Source organism: Hyperolius riggenbachi, chromosome 11, assembly GCF_040937935.1.
Source record: "Hyperolius riggenbachi isolate aHypRig1 chromosome 11, aHypRig1.pri, whole genome shotgun sequence".
Classification (NCBI taxonomy): Eukaryota; Metazoa; Chordata; class Amphibia; order Anura; family Hyperoliidae; genus Hyperolius; species Hyperolius riggenbachi.
In genome coordinates, this window is record NC_090656.1 from 11176293 (window position 1) to 11191952 (window position 15660).

The following is a 15660-nucleotide window of genomic DNA, read 5'->3' on the forward strand; positions in this document are numbered from 1 at the left end:
ATGTCAGAAACCCCTGATCTGCTGCATGCTTGTTCAGGGTCTATTTCTGAAAGTATTAGAGACAGAGGATCAGCAGGACAGCCAGGCAACTGGTATTGCTATGGCAGCCTTCATATACCTCGTACTAAAGTTGTCCTTTAAAGAGAACCCGAGGTGAATTCGATGGCACACAGAGCATGTTCTCTGCCTAATGACATGGCTCTGTGTCCCCCAACCGCCGCTCTCTGCCCCCCCCCCCCACCGCCGTGCTATGGCCCCCCAAGCTTAGCGACAAGATTTGTCTCTAACTCAGAGGTAAACCGAAGGGAGACTTATTCCCTGCTTAAAACGCCCACCAGGGGAGTTCCTGCACGGTTTCCTGAGCTGCCATAGGGCAGCTCTCTCCCCTGGCCGCTCCCCCGCTGCACTCAGAAACAGTCTCTCAGCGCAGAGTCTTCGTCGGGGTCACGCATCTCGGGCTCTCTTTAAACAGAACCTGAACTGAGTAAAAAGATTTAAAATAAACACATGAGGTAACTTCAAATGAACATTACATAGTTACCTTGCCCTCAGTTCCTCTCAGAAGCTCACCATTTTCTTCTTACAGTGATCCCTTCCAGTTCTGACAATATTTTGTCAGATCTGAAATATATCAGTTGCTGTCAGTAAAATATCAGTTGCTGTCAGTTATAGCTGAGAGGAAAACTGATGTACCAGGTAATGTCAATGTTTCCCTATGGCTCAAGTGGGCGATGTTACAGTTTAACTGTGCGCTGACCAGAATGCTGTTATGGGTAATGGCCATTTTCAAAATGGAGGACGGAAAATTCCCTTGATCACAGTGAACAAACAGGACGCGGGACAAGAGAAAGACACTGAGGAGTAGACTACATGGAAGGTATGACTTGTGTATGCTTATTTTTACTTTTAATTTTCAGTTCAGGTTTTCTTTAAGTTGCCTGTGTCCCCTTTGCTGTGCTTAATCTTCCCGACACTTCTTCCTGCTGTGAATGAGGGCGGGGCACACCATGCAGCGGTGAGAGGTGGTGTTACCGGTAACTTAAAGGAGAACTGTAGTGAGAGGTATATGGAGGCTGCCATATTTATTTTCTTTTAAGCAATACCAGTTGCCTGGCTATTCAGCTAATCCTCTGCCCCTAATACTTTCAGCCAGAGGCCCTGAACAAGCATGCAGCAGATCAGGTGTTTCTGACAAATTTAGACAGATATGACAAGATTAGCTGCATGCTTGTTTCTGGTGTGATTCAGACACTTCTTTAGGCAAATAGACCATCAGGGCTGCCAGGCAACTGGTATTGCTTAAAAGGAAATAAATATGGCAGCCTTCACATCCCTCTCACTACAGTTCTCCTTTAAAAGGAAATGAATATGGCAGCCTCCATATACCTCTCACTACAGTTGTCCTTTAACCCTCTCTGCCACCCCCCCCCCCCCCCCCCCCCTCTGGTGCACACATGGGCGCGGTTCCACTTGTTGCAAAACTTTGCTCGCTCCTCCCTATCCAGGTCACCATCTGAAAGGTAACACCCCCCCCCTAGTGTTGGGTTCCTCCATGTACAGTACTCTGAATTCCCCTCACATCTGAAACTCGTAATTGTAGGCCAGTTGCCTTCCCACCCAACTAGTCCTGGACTCACGAAGTATGAAGTTGCTGAGAGTCAGTCAATATCATGTTTGAGGTCCTCAGGAAAGTGCTGCATAAAACGTAACAGAGGAGCCCACTACTGGCAACTATAACTGCTTTTCAAACTCTCTGCCTCCAGAAGCTAAGATACTTTGCCACTCTTCTTGTAAAGTCAATTAACCCTCTGCACACTCGCATGCAAATGCTCATGCAAACTCCTTCATAAACCAGTCATGCAGGAACCACTGCTATCCCTACAGCTAAGTTAAAGAAACATCTGAGATTTAAGAAATTTTTTTTTACTGCCCTGGGGCTTCCTCCAGTCCCTCGCCCCTGCTCCCCTCCAGGCCCACATCCCGGGGTCCCCTCCATAGCAGCTGCTGACCCAGCCAGGGCAATGTCCCTTGCACATGCTTTGCCTGCACAGAATGCTCCCTGGAGCGGGAACGCAAGCAGGCTCGTGCATGCGCAGAGGCTACCAACCTGGCTGGGGCAGCAGCTGCTGCGGAGGGGAGACCCGCCTGCAGCGGAGCTGTGGTGAGGGGCATGCAGGCACTGGAGGAAGCCCCAGGGAAGTAAATCTGTTTTGTTTTTGTTTTTTATTTATTTATTTATTTATTTTTAATTCTCAGATATTTCCTTTAACTTCCCTAGCGCTCAATTTCTGCTGGATTTCTGTGCAAAACGTGGTTCAATTAATTTTAAAGCAAACCTGAACTGAAAATTACAAGTCAAAATAAACTTAAGGTAGCCACACACACCATACAATTTTTAAAATATCTGTTCAATTTAAGAATTGCAATCAATTTTGTTTGTAATTGTAACATTTTAAAAAATATGACCAATGTACCACACACCTATGTTCAATTTTTCCCAATTTTTAGAAATGGCCATTACCCATAACAGCTGCTGGGTCAGCACTCTTTTAAACTGTAATATCGCCTACTTGAGCCATAGGGAAACATGGACATTACCTGGCACATCAGTTGTCCTTTCAGTTATAACTGACAGAAACTGCTAGATTTCAGTTCTGAAAACATCTTGTCAGAAGTGGAAGGAATCGTGAGGTAAGTATGTAATATTCATTTGCAGGTATATTGTGTTTATTTTAAACAATTTTACTCAGTTCAGTTTCCCTTTAGTGACATTTTTACCTGTAACTTACCAAAATTGTGTCGAGTAGGGGTCTAGTATACATTGTAAATATAATAAAAGTTTCTAACACAAATCATGTCAAAAAATATATTTAAAGGGGCAAAAATTGTAAAATTTAAAATATGTGAAAACATAAACAAATAAGAAGTAAGTTTTTTTCCTGAGTAAAAAGAGCCATAAATTACTTTTCTCCTATGTTGCTGTCACTTACAGTAGGTAATAGGAATCTGACAGAAGTGACAGGTTTTGGACTAGTCCATCTCTTCATGGGGGAATTCTCAGGGATTTATTTATTTTCAAAAGCACTTAGTGAATGGCAATTGCTCTGTTCAACTGCCAAAAATCTGTGTAGCGAGCAGGGAAGCTGGCCAGTATCATTGTTTAAATCCTTTTTAGGGAATATCTTTATAGAGAATTAAAGTCTTGCTGAGAATCCCCTATGAAGAAATGGACTAGGCCAAAACCTGTCACTTCTGTCAGATTTCTACTACCTACTGTAAGTGACAGCATTATAGGAGAAAAGTCATTTATGGCTCATTGTACTCTGGAAAAAAACGTACTTCTTATTTGTTTGTTTGCACATACTTTAAATTTTAAAAATGTTCGCAATAGTGCCCATTTAATTTAGTTTTCCGTTTCTGCTAGGCCACAATTTTCCCACTCTTCAGCCTTTTGGTAGAAACCATGTTTTATTGCATGCAGCTTTTCAGAGCACATGTATGTGTACAAAGGGCTGCAGCACTCACTCCCTTGCATGTTTTATTGTAATCCCCTGTGAGCATGCTTGACCACACCCACCTCTAGTAGAGTTTCAGCATATAATTAGCAGATTGCACATATTCAGATATCTCTGTCAGTAGTAGTTGGAAGGTGAGGTGCTTTTATTTTTTTATTTTTTATTTTTATTCCCATTTGCTTGACTCTTTTGCGCGGTTAGAGTAGGACTCGCTGAATGGGAGCCACTTTGGCGTAGTCGGCAAGCTTGAATGCATTTACTAATGCTGTAAAGCGTGACCAAGAGCCCCTGTTATGGCCCATACTCACGGGCAGCAAAAGTTGCCTGTCGCCAGCACACGTGAGCGTGTGGGGCGACAGCTCCTCGCCAGGTCCCTCCGCGTACACACGCGGAAGAGGGACCAGCGGCGCGACGGAAGCTGTCGCTGACGTTCCTCCTCCCCCCCCGCCGGAAGCTCCGCATTCTCAATGGAGGTTGCTGTCGCTAGTCCGCGTACTCACGCGGACTAGCGACAGTTGCGGCGGAGGTGCGGCGGCGACTGTCGCCAGGCGATTGAAACTTTCAATCGCCTGACGACATCAGCGGCGGGCGACAGTTCGGGGTGCGCGCTCGTGCGACGGCCCATACTCACGGGCGACCTGTCGCCGCAACACGCGCGCGCCGCGTGTTACGGCGACAATTGTAGCCCGTGAGTATGGGCCATTACTCTTTTCAGTTGTGTTCTGCAGCCCTTTGTGTTTGCCATATTTTAGGCGATAGACATTCTCCGAACTTTACAAAGGCTGCATACGCTGTAGGCATGTCTCAGACTTGTATAGAGAGGCCTTGCGCATCCCAGAAAAATATTTAGGTGCCGCTTGTGCCAGGATAGTATTGGAAGTTCACAAATCTTTGAATAATAATTTTGGCAGATGACCTCATCTAGGATAATAGCAAAGAAATGAACAGCGCTACTTAAAAACAGATGAATGCTTACCTGCAAAAAAGTGCACACCCCACTCATGGGATAAAAATACACAATGAGCACACATACAACCTGTCTACCACTTGGAGGATGTTAGTTTCCTATAACAGCTTGCAATGCAATTTGTTAGGTACTCGTCCCTCCCACTGTCGAAGAAGTCTTTCCTCCATGGGAGGGGACCTAACACTAACTAAATCCTACCTATGCATATGCATAGCCTGGGCGCGCTACCAGTAAAATTAAGAATTGCGCAGAAAAAGTGGGATCAGCGCATCACCAGGCCGCCTCATCTAGGATAATACTGGATTGTCACTTGTCCATAACTGTTTACAAATGTGGCACGTAAGAACCGTGATGTATATCAACCAGCGTGGTAATAAACACACAAACAAGTCTATAATTGTTGTGCACCAGATGCCCCAGAGGATGTAATGAGAACCTGTAGTCAAAATAACATAATGAATACAATTGCTTATGTTTTACAAATTCATTGATTTAGTCAGTGTTTTCCGATTGTAAAATCTTTCCTCTCCCTGATTTATATTCTGACATTTATCACAGGTGGTGACCTCTTTAGTTCTGTCAGATGATCTGTACGGAATGTTTGTTACTGAGAGCTCTGTGCACACAGGGAGATATTGCTTGCTTGGCAGGTAGAAAAAGCTGTTATTTCCCACAATGCAATGAGGTTCACAGACAGGAGCTGCCAGGACCATGGTCATGACATCACACTATGGGAGGGGTCTCACCACAATATCAGCCACACAGACCTCCCTGATGATCTATTTGAGAATACAGTAGGTAGAGATTTCTCATGGGAAAGGGAGTATCAGCTACTGATTGGGATGCACTTCAATCATGGGTTAAAGTTCCTCTTTTAAAGAGGACCTGTAGAGAAAACACTATAATGAATAAATGTTTTGATTTATTTTACAATATTCAATTATAAATTCATTTAGTCAGTGTTTGCCCATTGTAAACATTTTCCTCACCCTGATTTACATTCAGAAATGTATCACAGTTGGTGACCTGTTTAGTTCTGTCAGGTGCAGCCCTGCGGAATGTTTGTTTACTAAGAGTTCTATTTACACAGAGAGAGAGAGAGAGATGCTGCTTGTTTGGCAGTTGGAAACAGCCATTATTTCCCACAATGCAACCAGGTTCACAGATAGCTAAGACTGTGGGAGGGGTCTAACCGCAATATCAGCCATACAGCGCCCCCTGATGATCTATTGGAGAAAAGATTTCTCATGGGGAAGGGAGTATCAGCTACTGATTGGGAAGAAGTTCAATCCTGGGTTACAGTTCCTCTTTAAAGAGAGTCGTCTGAAGCGAGAATAAATCTCGCTTCAGACCTCATAGTTAGCAGGGGCATGTGTGCCCCTGCTAAAACGCCGCTATCCCGCGGCTTAACGGGGGTCCCTGATCCCCCAAATCCCCTCCGTGCAGCGGGGGAGCGCTTCCTGGTTGAGGCAGGGCTAACCGCTGCAGCCCTGCCCCACGCGCGTCTGTCAGCGCGTATCTCCGCCTCTCCCCCGCCCCTCTCAGTCTTCCTTCACTGAGACGGGTGGGGGAGAGGCGGCGATGCGCGTCTGATAGACGCGACTGGAGGCAGGGCTGCAGCCGTTAGCCCTGCCTCCAGGAAGAAGAAGAATTACGACCAACTTGCAACCAAGTTTTGCGGGGGTGGTTTTGGGGGTGAAGGGACCCCCGTTAAGCCGCGGGATAGCGGCGTTTTAGCAGGGGCACACATGCCCCTGCTAACTATGAGCTCTGAAGCGAGATTTATTCTCGCTTCAGAGTCTCTTTAAAGGACAACCGAAGTGAGAGGGATATGGAGGCTGCCATATTTCTTTTTAACCTGCTGAGCGGTCTGGACGAGCTCAGCTCGTCCATTACCGGCAGAGGGTGCCGCTCAGGCCCTGCTGGGCCGATTTTAATGAAATAAAAAGCAGCACACGCAGCCGGCACTTTGCCAGCCGCGTGTGCTGCCTGATCGCCGCTGCAGCGCGGCGATCCGCCGCGAGCAGCGGCAAAAGAGGGTCCCCCCAGCCGCCCGAGCCCAGCGTAGCCGGAACAAACAGTTCCGGCCAGCGCTAAGGGCTGGATCGGAGGCGGCTGACGTCAGGACGTCGGCTGACGTCCATGACGTCACTCCGCTCATCGCCATGGCTACAAGGTAAGCGAAACCCGGAAGGCCGCTTATTGCGGCCTTCCGTGTTACTTCTGGCCGCCGGAGGCAATCGGAAGAACGCCTCCGGAGCGCCATCTAGTGGGCTTTCATGCAGCCAACTTTCAGTTGGCTGCATGAAATAGTTTTTTTTTTATTTAAAAAAAACCCTCCCGCAGCCACCCTGGCGATTTAATCAGAACGCCAGGGTGGTTAAGCAATACCAGTTGCCTGGCAGTCCTGCTGATCCTCTGCCTCTAATACTATTAGCCATAGCCCCTAAACAAGCATACAGCAGATCAAGTGTTTCTGACATTGTCAGATCTGACAAGATTAGCTGCATGCTTGTTTCTGGTGTGATTCAGACACTACTGCAGCCAATAGATCAGCAGGGCTGCCAGGCAACTGGTATTGTTTAAAAGGAAGTAAATATGATAGCCTCCAGATCCCTCTCATTATAGTTCCCCTTTAAGCCATCTGTCTGGAGCAAGCTACATACAGTCAGGCTTTGTTCACATCTAAAATCAAAATGATGTCAGCGATTTTTTTTTTTATTTATTTATTTATTTTTTTTCCCTCCCAGCGCTTAGCTGCGCGCTGTGATTTTATATAAAGCGCTTTTATAAGTGCTTTTGCAGAGCGATTTTGTTTTTGCACTTCCTGAAGCAAGTCTTTGACCCGGAAAAGAATAAATACAATGTATTCATTCCTAAAAGCGCTGGGGAGATCGCTATACCAATCGCTTTTTCAAGCGCTTTGCGATTTCCCTATACCTTCCATTGAGCAAAAACACTCAGAAAATGGTACAGGCAGCGCTTTGCTGAACGGATCGGAAATGAACCGCTCAGATGTGAACTCTGTCATAGGGAAGCATTGCACAAGAGCTTTTAGAGTGATTTTGAAAATCGCCGGCGCTTAAAAAAACACGCAAAACGCCCTACGTGTGAATGAGCATAATGTCATAGAGGCCTGTCTGGTTGGGACCAGGGGAAGGTAAGGATCCTGAGTGGGGGAGGGTGGGGACTCGCTAGGGGTACTTAGGTCGGATATCTTCCTGAGAGGGTGGAGGTAGTGGATTCTGGAATCTAAACCATGACAAGCACTCCTATAGACTGACATAAAACACATATATAGCGCTGTCGAGTAGGATTCATTTGGCTATAACTTATGCTGGATATGTCTGTGGTTCTTTGTAAAGAGTACCTGTCTTCTTCTTGCAGGGTAGCTGGATATGGAATACAATGACAAGCTGGCCAGATTCCGTCAGGGTCACCTCAACCCCTTCAATAAAGCCAAAGAGGAGGAGCCGCAGGTCGCAGAGCCGGAGTTGCCCTCCAGGGGTCAGTAATATAATGTTACTTAGGTGAGGAGGCTGATGGTTGTCTGGGGAACTGGAGCACACGCCCCCTTAAATATGGGGACCGTGTGGTTCAAACCAGATGTCTTCTTATCGCCAGTAAAGATGGCCAAATTCACCAAACACAACAACGTCGGCATTCCTCTGGGACTGTGTACACGTTCTGTTTTCAGATTTATTTGAATTGGGCTACCTTTCCACTTGTGCATTTTGCAGTAGAATTTTGTCGTAGAAAATCCGAATTAGTTTAGCAACAAATGGTAGTGAATGGGGCAGTTTCCATTTAATGCAAATTTTTGTTAGTGATCATATGCGAAAAAAAATAGGAGGTCCTGCTTAATCTCCTTGGATCTTTTGGGCGTATCGGCCACAATTAGCGTATAATGCTTTTTAATGGCATCAAATATTTGTGCATATTGGCTTTATAATTCACTTTCTACCTGGCATGGTTACAGGAAGTTGTCAGCAGTCTTTCAAGTAGGAAGAACAGGAACTTGTCACGACTAAGCTGTTACTAGGCAGATTATGTAAATTTTAACTAATGCAAAATTTCAAATTTGTTCCCGCCATTTTTTGGGGGGGAGGGGGGGGAACGTGAAAAATTCACACTACAGTGGAAATGTAGCCTTACAGCTGAAATTCTCTTCAGTTATGGGGAAATGCGGAAGGTGAAATCTGCGCTCATTGTGTTTTTATGTACACGAAAATAACGTTGGGAATAGACAAAACGTTTCCGCTGTTTCTAATGACAATTTAATATTAACAAACTTCTTTTATTTGCATCAAAGCTTAATGGGAACCTTAACTGAGAGTGGTATGGATGTTTTCTTTTAAACAATACCAGTTGTTTGGCAGTCCCGCTGATCTCTTTGACTGCAGTAGTGGCTGAATCACACACCTGAAACAAGCATGCAGCTAATCCAGTCTGACTTCAGTCAGAGCATCTGATCTGCATGCTTGTTCAGGGGCTGTGGCTAAAAGTATTAGAGACACAGGATCAGCAGGAGAGTCAGGGCCCGTTTCCACTCTCGCGGAAACGGCCGCGAATCCGCAGAGTTTCCCCGCAGGCAAATCGCGCGGGGAAACTCTGCCATAGGGGACAACGGCGCCGCCGGCCGAATCGCTTGCAGTAGCGATTCGGCCGGAAACCCCCACAGAATTCGCGGCGGAGGCTGCGATTCCCATAGCCGTGCATGGCACGGCTGATGGGAATCGCCTGCGATCCCGCCCACCCGCTCAGTGCCGGCGTGCGTCTACGAGACGCACGCCGCACTAGTGGAAACGAGCCCTCAGGCAACTGGTATTATTTGGCTTCCAATTCACTTCAGAATCAGCTTCAAGATCCTATGTTTGGCATACAAATCCATACACAAGTCCTGCCCAACCTACATCTCTGACCTGGTCAGCAGATATACACCTGGCCGCCCACTTCGCTCCTCCAACGACCTCCTCTTAACCACCCCACGCATCTCGCACTCCCACGCCAGGCTGCAGGACTTCAATAGAGCTGCCCCTATCCTGTGGAACTCTCTCCCACTGCCCATCAGGCTCGCTCCCACCTTCAACACCTTCAAAAAAGCACTCAAAACTCACTTCTTCAAGGAGGCCTACATCAACTCAACACTACCCTAATCCTTTCTGCCAATAACTTCTTGATGCACCCCCTCCTTTTGTGTCACCAGCCCCTCCCTCTAGATTGTAAGCCTTTGGCAGGGCCCTCTCCCCTTGTGTATCTTACTTGACTGTGTGCACTTTACCCAGAATTTGGAACTGGTAATTTTTTACCACTACCATTCCAGTTTATGATCTGGCATTGTACTACTGTCTGTATTGTGTTGTGTATCTTATTGCTATTACCTGTATTGTTCTGTCAACCCTGTTATTGTCTGTAATCCTATTTGTTGTACAGTGCTGCGTAATATGTTGGCGTTATATAAATCTAATTAATAATAATAATAATAATAAAAATTATTATTATTATTATTATTATTTTAAAAGAAAAAATCCATATCTTCCGCAGTTTAGGTTCCCTTCAATGGAAACAAACATAAAAAGTGCTTTTAGAAAGCCAACATGTTACATATATATTTTTTTTTTAATCAAGATAATTTGCCTATTAAAAAAAAACAAAATTTAAAGAGGCCGGGGCTCAAAACTCACAGATTGCCAGCAGCTCAGGGTGCACACACACATCCAATTTTGATCGGCCAATCACTGGCCATTTTTGCCACCTCTAGGACGAGGGCCAACAGACTATGAATGCTATGAGCAGATTGTGTAGGTAAGCTCTCACACTACATGGAAGAGGTAAAATTGGCCAATCAAAATTTATAGAGTCTGAAGTGTAAAGTAAACCAAAAAACAAACAAACAGATACTCGCATTCCAACACTGGATCCCCCTCAGCAGTTTCTCTGACCGATGAATCGGAGACTGCTCTCTGACCGCTGCGGGAGGCTTTGGCATGCTTTGGGTGCCCGAGTGCTTCTGAAGACAGACCCTCCATACTACGCATGTGTGTGAGAATGCGTGCTCGTGCAGCACGGAGCGGCCATCTTCAGGAGCACTATTGCCGAAAGCTTCCAGTAGCGGCGGAAGTGAACAGTCCCCGACCCTCAGATGGAGACTGCTAACGTGTGAGCCTGCGGGGAATGCGGAGACACCGGGAGGAGAACAGGAGGGTTCATTAGGACCCAGAGCCTTGCCTCTCCTTAGGCGAGTATCTGTGTTTTTTTTTGTTTTTTTTTTTTGTTTTTAACACTTAAAGGGAACCTAAACTGAGAGGGATATGGATGTTTCCTGTTAAACAATACCAGTTGCCTGGCAGTCCAGCTGATCTTTGTGACTGCAATAGTGGCTGAATCACACCCTGAAACAAGCATGCAGCTAATCCAGTCTGACTTCAGTCAGAGCACCTGATCTGCATGCTTGTTCAGGGGCTGTGGCTAAAAGTATTAGAGACACAGGATCCGCAAGCGATTCAGGCAACTGGTATTATTTTAAAGAGAACCCGAGGCGGGGTTCTCACAACAAAATCCCCATATAGAGGCTGACTCTACCTATCGAGCCCAGCCTCTGTTGCTAATCACATCCCCCCTAAATCCCCCCTGCGCTCAGCCAGACCCCAGAAATCACAGCCGCGTTGTGAGGCTGTGTTTACCTTCCTAACGTCCGTCTCGGCGCTGCCCCCGCCTCCTGCAGAGCTCCGGTCCCCGCCCGCATCCCTTCCCTCCAATCAGCATGGAGGGAAGGGACATGGGCGGGGAATGGAGCGATACAGGAGGCGGTGGAGAGAGGAGACTGACGTTAGGAAGCTAAACACAGCCGCTGCTGACACGCTGAGCGCAGGGGGGATTTATGGGGGATCTGATTAGCAACAGAGGCTGGGCTCTATAGGCAGAGCCAGCCTCTGTATGGGGATTTGGTTGTGAGAACCCCACCTCGGGTTCTCTTTAAAAGGAAAAATCCATATCCTTCTCAGTTTAGGTTCCCTTTAGTGGCCTCAATTCACTAAGCATTAGTGCATTCGGTAATTCAGAAAACAGCTGATTTTACTGAAACCCTTTCCTAATTCCAATTCACTAAACCTATTGGGTACATTTAATATAGCCGCAAGTTAAAATGGGCGCGGATATCGGTAAAACTTTAATTTCAACTATACAACACATACCTGGTGTTTCTTATTTTCTTTGTTTAGTTGCACTTCTATCTGCTACAGCTACTAACGATTGTAGCTCACTTCATGTGTGACTGTTACTAGACTTTTTAGCGGTTTCTGCAGAAATCAATAATTGCAGCCATAAAATGCCCTACTAGATTTCCCTATATAGCAATGCCCGTATACAAATAGGTCATCCAGTAAGGCCATCTGAATCAGCTACTGTGAAACACTCACTAGGCAGATGCTAGTAAGTGCAGCGCAGGAGGTGATGCATGCAGATGTGAAATGTTTGTACCTGAGAGCTCGATTACAGCTGAGGTGGTGTGCTGGAGCCGAAGCCCAAGACTCGTGAATCTGAGAGTGATTTTTGCAGCAGGAATCCTGTGCTAAAACCGCTCCCTTCAGATGTGAAATAACTGACAGCCCAATTGTAGCCTAAAGTGCTGTGCAGGAGAGGAGCCGATGCCTGCAGCCATAAAATGCCCCTACCTGACAATCCAGCCACTGAATTAGGCAGCGCTGGTCTCTATAGCTGAATTTTGTAGCCGATACAAGGATGATAATGATGAGCAGGTGAAGTTGCAAATTGCCATACAGAATTACAGCCAGACATTTAGTAGATGACAGCTGGTGCAGGAGCGGAAGGGTGAGGCTGAGCTGTTCAAATGTTATAAAGTTGTGCCTGAAGTATACCCACTGAGACCATACCTATGCAGGCTGAAATAAAACAATAGAAAGAGGCTCAGAGGCTCTCTATAGACTGAGGTATAGTGCCCCCTGGACAGGTCTTGCCGGTGATCTGAATAGCAGATTGGCTGCTCCAGCACTGGCATGAGGCTCTGGTGGTCGCACTAATATAACCAGCTGATGGAGGCTGGTGCACTGGATTGGTTTGCCAGACTTCTGTGGCTGTAACTAGCAGCGCTACTACCAGTTAGTTGTCCCTGCGCTGGATCAGCATGTAGGAAAGACAACATTCTCTGCAGCTACAGCTCCTGTGGAAAGCGTGAATGCTGTATGTATTTCTAGCCAAAATCAATTAATACTGTTCCGCAAATGCATTCTCTGTAGCCAAAATGTAATTTCGGATGTTGCACATAAATCAACCAATAGTCATTGTTTTACCATTTGAAATGACTGTAAACTGGCATGATGCACTTCAGTCTTGTCTCTGCAGTGGGACAGCAGTAGGAAGACCCGGCTAGTGTGGCTAGCATGTGAACGGACTGTCTGCATGCTGTGTAACTACTGCAAGCGACAGGGGCTGTCTGCTCACTAAGTGCAGGAGCTTCTCCAGTGTGATCCCTCCCTACAGAGACCTGCATCTGCAGGCTAATAATCACCTGTTACTGGAGACTAATGCATATACTGTACTTTTGTCATTCATTAACCTCTAAGGTGGGTTTATAAAGATGTTATATTGCATCATGAAGTTATGTAGGGCATAATGCTCCTCAGAAGATCTGTTGCTTTATTGCCGGGACACTTGTATTTTACAAATGCAGGAGCTGGCAGTGATCTTGTTGTTTTTTATACAAATATTTATATTGGAGCAGCTTTTTTTATGTATCAGATACACTACCAACCCTGTGGAGGATGTTTGTTAACATCTTGACAACATAGCTAGTCCAAGGTTGTTACATCTTGATGTAACTGCTACTTTTCATTAAAGAAAAGCAGCGCAGGATCTACATGCTGCTGTGCAATGGACCTACAGTAAAACAATTTCCATAATTTGCAGCCGCTGCTAAAGGTGTAGCAAAATACAATGTAGGCAAATGTAAATGAGGAATGGAGACCTAGTGGATAAGTCTAGCATTTGGGAGCTAGGCACCTGATTTCAGCTACTTCCTGAGCTACTTCCTGAGACACAACCGCTGCTCCAATTTCTACCCACACAACCTCTGCAGGTCTGCGGCTGTTCGCATCGGCTATTAGATTACTCATAAGTCCCAGGCTCATAATTTGGGCACCAGATGTTTGCAACGTCCTCTAGGTACTCCTAACCCTAGCCCATCTACACCTAATAGGAACCTCCCCTCTCCTGCTACTAACACTAACCCCCTTACCTACAATAAGGTTAAAAACAGACCTGCTGCGGCTGTGTCTCAGGAAGAAGCTGAAATCGGGTGCCCAGCGCCCAAAATACTTTGACCAAATGTTGAGATACATATATTTTTGTTCACCACTTTGTTTCCCTCACTGTCACTGCCTGAGCACTTAAGTGAAAGTAGCCGCTGCCCGCTGCAGAGAGGTAGTCGCCACAAAACTCTGCAAAGACTCCACAAGAGAGCTTTAGTAGCATCCATCTGTGTCCTGCAGGAACCTGATGAAATCAGGTGCCCAATTTAAATTCCCTATGTAAGCCTCAACCAGTGCCCACAGCTGACAACGAGTGTTGAAGGTGTGTAAATTAGAGATATATGTAATACATACCGTATATACAAATGCATGAATAGACGTATAATAACGACTATAGTGTATTTTTAAAAAGTTCTGTACTCTCTCACTTCCGGACAAACAGCAGATATTACTCTATAGCGCAGTGAATTGACATTTTTTGGTGAAAGCGCATTGTAATTGATCTATTCTTCACTGAAAAGACATGGCCATAAATTTACAAATCTGATCAAGGCGCATTGTATAGCTGCTACTGAGTCCTATTTGCTAGTTATATTAATTGATACTCTACATTGGGCGTGGGAGCAGTAATAAGATTGAATGTAGAACTTTGGTGAAGGTGCATTACCTAGTGACTATTTAATAGTAGTATAAATAAACATGTGATCCTCATACAAAGGTTAATAATTGTAAAATAGCGGTTATTGAGTAAGTTACCGACAGCAGAGGAGTAACAAACACGTATAATAGCTGTGATAATTAGACCCCACAGAATTGAAAGTTTAGGTAAAGGCTCTTTACCTAGTGACTATTAAGGAATACTAATTGTGATCATTGTAAAATAGTGGTTATGACATAAGTTTGAACGAGGGAGCAGTAAAATCACTGAATAGATAATCTGTGTGAATGCGCATTACCTAGCGGCTATTTATTAGTACTAAAAAATGCAAATTATAATAATTTTAAGAGAGCGGTTTTAGAGTATGTTATGGACAGCAGTGGAGTAAAAGCAAGAGCCGTGCTAATTAGAGCTGTAGCTGCAGGTTCAACTAAGTAATAGACGTGTTAAGCAGTGAAGACTTTTAGCGGTGTTATGAATAGTCACGGAAGAGCTGTGGAATGCAGGCATAGCCGTAAGATGCGCCCATTTTTTACAGTCTGCGCCCAGAAGAAGTGATATAGCCGATAATTACATTGGTGGAATAGCAGCGCCCAAATTAAACTGCGCTGTTATTAGCGTGTTCGAAACCTATTACTGCCCAGAAAATTACCGGCTGGTGAGGTCAATTAACGAATTGTGCTGTAAAAACCTCAAGTAATGTCAAGAAATTGCAATTCCCCAAGATTGAGGCGTTTGGTAAATCAAACAAGGGTTCAGTGTTTTTCTCCAGTGTTTAGCAGCTGATAACTCAATCTCTCCGTACATTATCCCCGTGCTTTGATTGACCAGATAGGCTGCCTGTCACTTTACCTATTGGGCCAATCAAAGTGCGAGGATAATGTCCTTTAAAGTGATTGGCCGCAGGAGCTCAGGGCAGGACGAGCGGATCGCTGGTTATTTGCAGGGAGAGCGGGCGTAAGTTACTAGCGCTCGCTATGCTGCATTACCTGCAACATACTTGCGCACGCTACTCCGCCACTAGCATGCATAGCGTTCAGGGAGCCCTCATTAAATCACAGTGATTTACTAGCGCACGTAACAGTAGCTAACTCCCGCTGTTGCACTGCACTACCGTTAGTGAATTAAGCCCTAGATTCTTAAGTCTCATACTCACGGGCTACAACTGTCGCCGCAACCACGTGGCACGCGGGTGTTGCGGCGACAGGTCGCCCGTGTGTATGAGGCGCGCACCCCGAACCGTCGCTACTCACA

General features: G+C 45.6%; 1 protein-coding gene across 3 annotated transcripts in view; it reads left to right on the top strand.

Annotated features, from left to right (window-relative positions):
- The window catches only part of DEF8 (differentially expressed in FDCP 8 homolog), a 49951-nt gene that overhangs the window by 7434 nt on the left and 26857 nt on the right, over positions 1-15660 (top strand). For 2 of the 3 annotated variants that reach the window (XM_068260988.1, XM_068260989.1), the window contains exon 2: positions 7870-7989. In XM_068260988.1, coding sequence (XP_068117089.1) covers positions 7881-7989 — 109 coding nt within the window. In that variant the 5' untranslated portion in view covers positions 7870-7880. Of the gene's footprint in view, positions 1-7869; positions 8013-15660 lie in introns of those variants that run through there. The other variant, XM_068260990.1, reaches the window with a different exon arrangement.